We start from the raw sequence: 9,607 nt of genomic DNA, 5'->3' as shown, positions 1-9,607 counted from the left end.
AGCGCAATATCCTCTGCACAATATTTTTTCTTTGGGAATTAAGTGCATAATGTCAAGAGAAAAATTGCATAATATTACGTGAATCTCGGCCCGAAGACCGTCAACCTCCAGACACTTCATCCCGTGAAAAGCCGAATTAGATTTTGATTGAAGAATGATTTGGTTCATGTATTAGAACACTAGGGACGCATTCGTTTGGCAAGGTACCCTTGTCCTTGAGGCCTTCACTCTGCACCGTTTGAGTTTTATATAAAATCTAAGATTTGATTTTCAAGATATTTTGCGATAGAAGAAGATAAATGGTGCAGTAATACCATGAAGATATGCAGTAGAAATTTATAGAAAGTTTTTCAAATTTTTACCAAATAATTGGGGAGTGAACAAAGTGTTTTTGCACTCTGTTAACGGTAACGTAATTTTCACCTTCGTTAACTAATACAAATGTGGGCGATTTCGCTCCTTGAGAAGTCACGGAATGACAGTATTTCAAGAGTATCCGTCGGCCCCGGTTGAAGGATAAGCCCGTAAATTCAAAATCTCACGTTTATCACTCAACGGTCGAATTTTGTAAATTCTTAACTGTGCCTTCAGATGTATCAAAACCGATCCAATCCACTGGTAAGTTCTAGAGAGAGAGATGAGAAAGAGGAAAGAACGGACGACAAAAGAAAGATCAGAAACCCTAATTTGTAATTCAGAGGAAGGAAATGAAGAAAGAGAATATGTAGAAGAAGATGAAGGCAAACGATTCTATGCCTGTTATCTTCTCTGTTCCTTGTGCCCTAGATTCAAAGGTCACACCTACATAGGGTAATCAATTTCTCCTCTTTGTTATTACTTGCTTTTTAAATTTCTCATTCAAATTGAAACCAAAAAGATCTAATCTTTGAAATACTCTTCAGATTTCATTGCCTGATTTTGCTGTTGATAGAATTTTATTTTCAAACATGTTATTGATGGGTTAGTGTGCTGGTATAAAATCCAATTAAAGGGTCAAATTGGGGTTTTGTGATTCTTCTCTGTTTTAATGTATTGAGGAACTAAAATAGCTGTTTGGATTTAATTTATAAAAAGCCCTAAATTTGAAATCTTGATTTGATTCATATATTGTGTTTGCTACTTCACTTTTTTCTTTTTTAAGTGATTCGTAGAAAATTTTATTAGCTGAATTTCACCTGGGAAGCTCGTATATTAGTTTTATTAGACTGTAGCATATTACCTTGATTCTTCACTTCACGGTAACCTCGGTAGCTCGGTGTCTTGACTACATGATATGTTTCTAAGTGAAACTTCAAATTTGTTTAGTGAAAACACTTGTGATAGCTCCAAGTCACTAACTATCCACAATTCATATGGTAAGTCAAATTATCTAGTATCGTTGAAAAAATTATAATAAGTATATAGACTTATTAGTTTCAATCTTTTTGATAAATAATAATAGGTACACAGTCGATCCATGCCGCCGGATTAGGCAACATAACGGCGAAAAAACTAATGGTGCAGTGAGGACAAAGAGGAAACGTCCATGGGAAATGATGTTATGTATCTATGGGTTCCCGACTAATGTTTCTGCACTTCAGGTAATTTATTTACTTTCGAATTCGTTTGTCATGTCATGAATGTTATTTCTTTTAAATTTTGGTGTTACATTGTTCCAAAGTCATGTATCGTCTTGCATTAAAACTTGCAGTTTGAGTGGGCGTGGCAGCACCCAATTGAATCTTTGGCTGTGAGGCAGGCAGCACTAAGTTTCAAGTCATTATCTGGAATTGCCAATCATGTAAAACTTGCATATACAATGCTCAACCTTCCACCTTGGCGGAGGTAAATGTTTTAGACAGGGAATATTGAATCTCACAGCGTTTGCTTATTAATTGCTTTCTTTTGCTTGTTATAGCTAATCTTTTAATTGGTGCAAGAAAAAAGTATCTCATGATCAAATTGCTGTTTCTTCTTCTCCAGCTTGAAGCTGACTGTGAACTTTTTCTCAACGGCATACACTAAGCACGCTGCTGGCTCCCCGAGCTTGCCAAAGCAAATGAAAGTCCAAGTTTGTTCCATGGATGAACTTCCTTGCTACATTGGTGACAGCCAAGTATCAGATGAAATTGACGATGAGGAGGAATGGGAACATGAAGATGCTGGTAATGGCATTGGCGAGATAAGCCAAAGTGAAAGATCGAAGGATATTTCAGTTGAAAATTCAGTGGTATATCAGAATACTGATTATGATTGGGAAACACTGATTGAAAGTTCAGTGGCAAATCCAGATATTTATCATGATTGGGAAAGACTGATTGAAGATGATAGCTTACAACAGCAAAAGGGTTCATGCCGTCTAAGAGAAGAAGAAGATAATGAAAGGCCATCTCGTGATATTGATTCCTCTCCAGAAAGATCGAAGGATATTTCAGTTGAAAATTCAGTGGTATATCAGAATACTGATTATGATTGGGAAACACTGATTGAAAATTCAGTGGCAAATCCAGATATTTATCATGATTGTGAAAGACTGATTGAAGATGATAGCTTACAACAGCAAAAGGGCTCATGCCGTCTAAGAGAAGAAGAAGATGATGAAAGGCCATCTCGTGATATTGATTCCTCTCCAGAAGCACTGTCTACCAGAATTGCCCGCTTGGTTAACAGGAGACAATTAGTTGAAGAGAGTTACCCCTATGGGTTGTTCACAGAGACGGGTAATAAACTGGGGCCAACAACCAAGCAATTACTGACAGCTATAGCAGGTGCTAGTGGGAACCAAGCACCTCCCAGTTACAGATATCTTTGCCCTCCAGAAGTTGCTTTCACAGAGACGGGTGAAAAACTGGGGCCAACAACCAAGCAAATACCGACAACTACAGCAGTTGCTAGTGGGAATCAAGCTCCTCCCTGTTACAGATATCTTTCCCGTCCAGAAGTTGCTGTCAGACAGCCAAAGGAGACCCTCACTCCCATAGGAGCTAGATTGCTATCTTTTGTGACTTCTTTCCCTTTGCAAACACCCTCTTCCGCTATTAGCAGGTTTGTTAACACAGTACAAGCAACTGAGGACAGAGATTCCTTTGAGTTGATCGAAGAAACTGGCTCTGAATTAGGGCGAGCTAGCACGCAACAAACAACTATAACTTCTGCCAGAGAAGATCACTCACTTTCCAAGAATAGTCCTCATTGCCCTCCTGAAGTTTGTTTCAGAGAACCTATGGATTTATTCAGTTCGGGGGACAAACAAGGCAAACTCCCATTGTGTGTTGATTTGCCTATGGAAAAACCCTCTTCCAGTATAATCGAGTTCCCCTATGGGATGATTCTAAAAGGTTGTGTTAACAAAATGAAGGAAACAAATGAGCAGCAATTGAGAACTCCAGCAGGCTATAATTATAATCAACCAACGTCATCAGCCAGCACTTCTTGCTCATCTCCTGAAGTTCAGGTAATAAATCTGTTGAGCCCCGAAGGTGGTGTTAACAAAATGAAGGAAGCAAATAAGCAGCAATTGAGAACTCCAGTAGGCTATAATTATAATCAACCAAGATCATCATCCAGCACTTCTCACTCATCTCCTGAAGTTGAGGTAATAAATCTGTTGACCCCATCACCAGACTGTAATACTCATTCTTTAAATAGTAAGAAGAGACACACCCTTGTTCACCGTGATATCGTTGACTTGACCAGGTCACCTTTGTTTGTGCAATTATAGAGTTGATTGTATGTTGCTGCAAAAGTTTCTAGTTCTTGAAGAAGCATTTGCTACTTTTACTGTACTCTGTATTCTTATATATTTATTTTTGTGTGGTAATAAAAGTTAAAGTTGCTGGCTTTTGATCAGATGGGAACCTAATATATATATTTTCAACTGTCATATACACTGGGCTGCAAACAGAGAGGGTAAACTTAAGTTCTCAGTAAATCAGTTGAATGAATGTAATGTTGTCAGCTCGGTTAGTGTCCATTGGCAGTTTTTCCTCTGCATTTTATATCTTGTTAGCGTATCTTGTTGGCGTACATGCTGTTGCTTGTCCAGATAGAAAGGCTTCCAAATGAAACCACCAAAAGCAGGTCCATTATTACATGGTTGAGTTTTGCAATGCACGCTAGAGCAGCATCACTATTCACGGGTTATATAGCTAAAAAGTCCCGGTATCATGAATGAGGCACTAAATTTCAATTAGTCGCGTTGACAATTTTAAGACGAAATAATCCACAATGTTGCATCTTCTAGAGTTATCTCGAATTTTTGTTCTTTACCTCCTTGCACTACTAACATTCAAATCTTATACAGTCGTTGTGGAATATCGGTTGCTTGTTTTGAATCAATCGTATATAAGATAGATTCTTGGTAGGATTGACAACAGCATTTGGAAACCTAAAAACCAAGTCACAAGACAAGAACAGCAAATGAATGGGTTTTGTCAAAAGTATGAACATTTGGGCCAAATTTATTTGAAGGTCACAGAACAATAAAAGGACCCAAAAAAAGAAAAGCAAGAATAAAGGTTCACACATGATACCAATCTAGCACAGAAAAGCTAAAACTTACGAAGGGGAAATAAAAACTTTGATTAACTCAATATGAAATGGTAAGAACAATTCTGACTATCTAAGAAACCTGCAATTCTTGTTGTTCTTGTTCTTGCTTTTGCTGTTGCTCACCTTGCCATGTCCAAACAATGTCTTTGAGTGCAGGCCTTATTTCCTGTTTTAATATGTCCCTGCACTCCAAGGTATCACCGCTCGACTTTTTAACTTCTACCAAATGAAAAGATGGAGTCACCTCGAAGATTTCGGCTTCAATCGACAAAACCCCCTTCCTTCCCGCTGTTTCTCCTTCTAGTTTCAACAGCCCTCCCACTTTCTTCTGCACTTTTAGTTTTAGATTCTTCGCAATGTCTTCTAGTTTAGATATAATAGCGGAGGAAGGCTGCTGCGATGTGAATCGTTCTTCTGTCTTCTTGTGTTTTTCATCAAATAGCCCAGGGAGATCTAATCCAGCGGAAAGTGAGATGATATCAAAAGCATTCAAGTTAGCTGGTTTTGACAACTCCAGCTTTGCATCAGAAACAGTACCACCATTGACGTACAGATCAAAATCCGTATCAGCATCGCTGGGGATTGTTACCTCTTTGCTGACCAATTCAGTGTTAAACGACTTGGACAAGTTGAGAGACTTTTTGAACCAAAGATTTTCCATGATTTTTGGAATTGATATCCTAGTAGCGGGGTTTGTATCAAAGATCTTGGTCAGAAGCTTGCGTACTTCTCGCGGGAACGATTTAGGGCACTTGAAATCTCCCCTAGCAATCTTCTTATACATTTCCATCAGATTTGAATATTGGAATGGAAGATAACCAGCCATCAGGACAAATAAGATAACCCCACAAGACCAAACATCTGCTGCAGATCCATTATACCCTTTTCTTGAGATCACTTCAGGAGCAACATACGTAGGGGTACCACAAGTTGTATGGAGTAAACCATCTTGATGCTTAGATTCAGCAAGCACACTTAACCCGAAGTCTGAAATCTTCAAATTTCCATGTTCATCTAACAGCAAGTTCTCAAGCTTCAAATCGCGGTGATAAACACCTCTACTGTGGCAGAAATCTACAGCGCTGATCAACTGTTGAAAATACTTTCTTGCAAGACTCTCCTTGAGCTTACCCTTCACTACCTTGTTAAAAAGTTCACCACCTTTAACATATTCTATGACAAAGTAAATCTTGTTTTTAGTAGCCAGGACTTCATATAGCTGCACGATGTTTGGGTGACTCACCAACTTCATCCCAGAAATTTCTCGCTTTATCTGATCAATCAAACCAGTCTTTCAAGATCTTCTCTTTGTCAATAACCTTCACGGCAACACTCTGGCCAGTTTCAATGTTCCTCGCACAGTAAACCTTGGCAAAAGTTCCTTGCCTTAATAATCTCCCAAGTTCATACTTTTGCATCAACACACATCCTTTATTCTCCATTGTTATTTAAAATAAACCTAATACAGTAATATTACTTAAAAGTTTCCTGCTTACACACGATTTACAGAGCAGGAGTTTTATTGTCAGAATAACTAACCATCTTCGAAGCGGTCATGCTTTATCACGACTGGATTTCTGTAATTTTTAACCCCATTGTGCACTTGTGCACGGCTCGGGGACTTGTTGCTGGGATCTCCAATCACATCAAGGTTGAACAATGAAATTTCAAATGGAGGAAAAACCCCATTTACCTCAGACAATGATTTCTTACAACAGGAGAAGCACATCTTTCTGCATTCCCTGGGGTTTTTAGCTTTCAATAATCAATTAGAAACTGCTGAAGTAGATTGAATACCTGAACCTGTGCAACTCAAGAACAAAGAAAAATATCAGAAAAAGGTTACAAATCTGAATACAAACATGAAAGAAACGTAACAAAGATAAACAGTAAGATGGACATCCATCAACACAAGAAATCTAACGAATACCGCAAAATTTAACACAGAATAACATCTTACTATTTGATTCATGATAATTAATCAGGTAATGGAGCATATAAAAACTAGAAACAAACATCACTATGAATCCAAGTATCAATCAACAGAATGAACTATGCTTCAAAAAAAAAAAAAAAGAAATTAGAAACAATCACACAAACATGAAACAAAAAATTACTCAAAACTTAGAATCCCATCACCACATTACATAGAACTTAAAATTAAAATTACAGAAAAAAAAATCAAGAAATAAGCAAACCCAAAGCATGAAAGAGAAAAAACCTAATGCCTCCTAGAATATGATATTTGGCATACCTTCAGGCTACAGCTACACAGTGAAGCAATTTTGAGCTTTATATAAACACAAAGAATCCGAAATAGCGGAGAAAACTAAAACAGATCTTTGCTTTAAACAAAAAGAAGAAGCTAAAATTGAGCAAAAAACTCAACAAGAAAATAAAAAGGTACCAGATTTAGATTTTCATTCACACAATTCACATTAATTAGAAAACGTCAATTTACAGCTTATGAATTACTAAAAAGTTACTCCTTAAATAGCCAATAAATAGAAAGTAAAGCAACAGAATCATTCAAATTAAATGTACCTTCTTCGAAAAAGAAAAACCTCGGTGATGAACAGAATCAAAAGGTATTTATAAATTATGCCAAATTTGGGTTGTTGTTGGAGGAGGAGCCGCTAGTGTGTGAAAAAAAAAATGGTCTCTCTTTCTCAGGTAAATATAAAGGAAAGAGAAGAAAAACAAAACTTGGAGAGGTATATTCTGTGAAATTTACCTAACCGTCCCTGCACCTGTTTACAGCTTATCACTAGGGAAATCCCTAAATTTTTGCTACTTTTAAATATGTTGTCCCTATTAATTCGGGTAATTAGTAACATCCCACTGTCTTTGACTTAGTCAAAGGACATTGATTTGAAACACGCAATTCCTGTGTTTTGCTGGCCGAAAAGCACAGATTATGATATTCAACGGTCTAATTTGGTATTTAAGTCGGCTGAGATGGAGGAGTGATTGCTTACGCATCTTCATACGAAGTCTTTCCGGAGATAAGGTAAGCTATTGATGTAGTTGATCTGAAAGTCATTGAGATATGTAGCTGTAAAGTAAATTGAACTGACACATTAGACTGCAGCCTCACGTTTTTGGTTAAAAGACAATATACGCAAGTGGATTTGTATGCACACTTTATTTGTCCCAAAGATGCATATGGATTATGTGGTATATTGTAGGGGATGGCGGGCTGAGCTGACATTGGAACCGGTTCAACTCTCTAGGTCCCTGACCAAAGTATCGGGCATTGCTTTGCCAACGGTCGTACTGTATGTTTACAACTAGAGCACTATGGCTGGAGATATTTTGCTCCTGACAAGTGGGTTTACTGATTGTTGGTAAATGTGGACGATGTGAAAAGTTGCTGACAAATACTCAATGTGCTCGTTCAATGGACTGAAGAGTCAAGATACAAGACAAGAGTCAATAATTCAGACTGGTAATCCATTCACGTATTATGTGAGTCCAGGACCTACCAACTTCTATATATGCATAGATCCGTCCTTGGATACAACCTATACAGTAAGATACTAAAACGCGTATCCCGAAGAATTATTTGTTCCGACCAAGCGTACAAAATCAGGTGATCATCTGTAGAACCTAGAGACAGGGAGTCGTTCTACTCGTCATGGATTCGTTCGAATACGTCAGAGAAGTATGGCGGACGCCTTTGAGCAGACCCACTAGCAACATGCCCCCACGAGTTATTCGTCTTCAATTTTCTTGGTAGAGCTATAGAAACAAACCACGATTAGAGAATTTTACCAAGACTGATATTCATGGCTCTTCGCATCACAACTATACACCCAGATTTTGCTTTTAACGCCTCACCCAACCATTTCTCAAATCCTACGGCAACTAGTACTAATATTTTTATCTCCTCATTCTGTTTTTTTATTGTGGACTTTGTGGTTGGTGAGGAAGGAACTAATACACCGCCAAAAACAAACATCAGAAGAAATCTTAGCTTGGGCTTAAAAAACGTCAAAAATATTCCCCGACGCTAGAATCCTTACCTCCTTTGCTATACCACGCGGTTCACAAATATTTAACCACTCAAGAAGCACCAAAAGGATTATGACTATGTCGGCAGGATGGTCCACCCAAGCATGAACAAGATTAAGATTAACACAGATGGCGGTCAGGGATCACCCAGGTTTCACAGATGCAAGTTTCATTTGCAGAAACTTCGGCGCACAGACTGTGATGGTTTTAGCTCAACCTTTAGGGAATTACGACTTTCTTAACTGCAAAAGCATAGGCTCTGCTTTTGGCATCAAGAACATCAACAGAAAGGCAATGGTCAAAAGTTTTCTTTGAGACGGATTAAGAGAACCTCATGCATTTTATCACCTTTCCCTCAATCCCCTTTGGAATATCTCAGGGATAATTGAGGAAATAAAGAATACAACACGACAAATTCCGCAGGCTGCTATCCAACACATCTACAGAGAAGGAAATCAAGCAGCAGATGGCTTGGCCAATCATGCGGCAGGTGGAAGTCAAATGAGAAATTTAGCAACCAAAATTCGGGACCATGCAATCCGGGTTTTTATCGGTCTCTCATGACTCTGTGGGTACTACATATCCACATGAATATCCACATGAAATTGTAACCTAATCCTCTAATAATAAATGCATGTTTCAAAAACAAAAACAAAAAAAGATCTGCATCACGTTAACCAAGACTAAGTATTATGGTTTTGAATCTTTGAATAACAAAGTGTGAAATTATTTCGCGCTTTTTCCTGAGACTATTTAGCGTAGATAAGTTCAGATGTTGATCTCCAACGGCGGGTCAACCAATCAAAACAATTAATGGATGTAAATGATTTACAAGAAATGGTTCAACTTAAGAGAAAAAGTTTCTAAGCTAAACCGTTACACGCTTATATTTTTCTTCAAATTTTGCTTCAAGCAAAACTCTGAAGCATACATCGAAGTTTGGCTTCAAGCTTAGCATTTCCATCTTGAAAACTAAATTTGAATGACATAAGTGTACGTGGATAAATTGAGTTTTCCTTGTCTTATCGAATGTAGATGTGGAGAAATCTCTATTGTTCCGATT

The 9,607-nt window shown here is 37.9% G+C and overlaps 1 protein-coding gene and 1 pseudogene across 2 annotated transcripts; one reads left to right on the top strand and one right to left on the bottom strand.

Moving 5' to 3' along the window:
• The first annotated feature begins 596 nt into the window (after positions 1-596).
• Positions 597-3,828, top strand: LOC113309502. 2 transcript variants are annotated; one of them, XM_026557930.1, is made up of 5 exons: positions 597-810; positions 1,442-1,580; positions 1,691-1,824; positions 1,963-2,209; positions 2,429-3,828. In XM_026557930.1, the coding sequence occupies exons 1-5, from the start codon at positions 638-640 to the stop codon at positions 3,698-3,700; spliced, it is 1,965 nt and encodes a 654-aa protein (XP_026413715.1). In that variant the 5' UTR covers positions 597-637; the 3' UTR covers positions 3,701-3,828. The 2 variants fall into 2 exon arrangements, with proteins under 2 accessions (XP_026413715.1, XP_026413714.1); XM_026557929.1 differs by having other exon boundaries at positions 1,963-3,828.
• A 562-nt stretch (positions 3,829-4,390) lies between these two features.
• Positions 4,391-7,228, bottom strand: LOC113309503 (annotated as a pseudogene).
• Between the last annotated feature and the right edge of the window lie 2,379 nt (positions 7,229-9,607).

The sequence above is a fragment of the Papaver somniferum genome, chromosome 9 (genome assembly GCF_003573695.1).
Source record: "Papaver somniferum cultivar HN1 chromosome 9, ASM357369v1, whole genome shotgun sequence".
NCBI lineage: Eukaryota > Viridiplantae > Streptophyta > Magnoliopsida > Ranunculales > Papaveraceae > Papaver > Papaver somniferum.
This window is presented reverse-complemented; position numbering and strand designations above follow the sequence as displayed.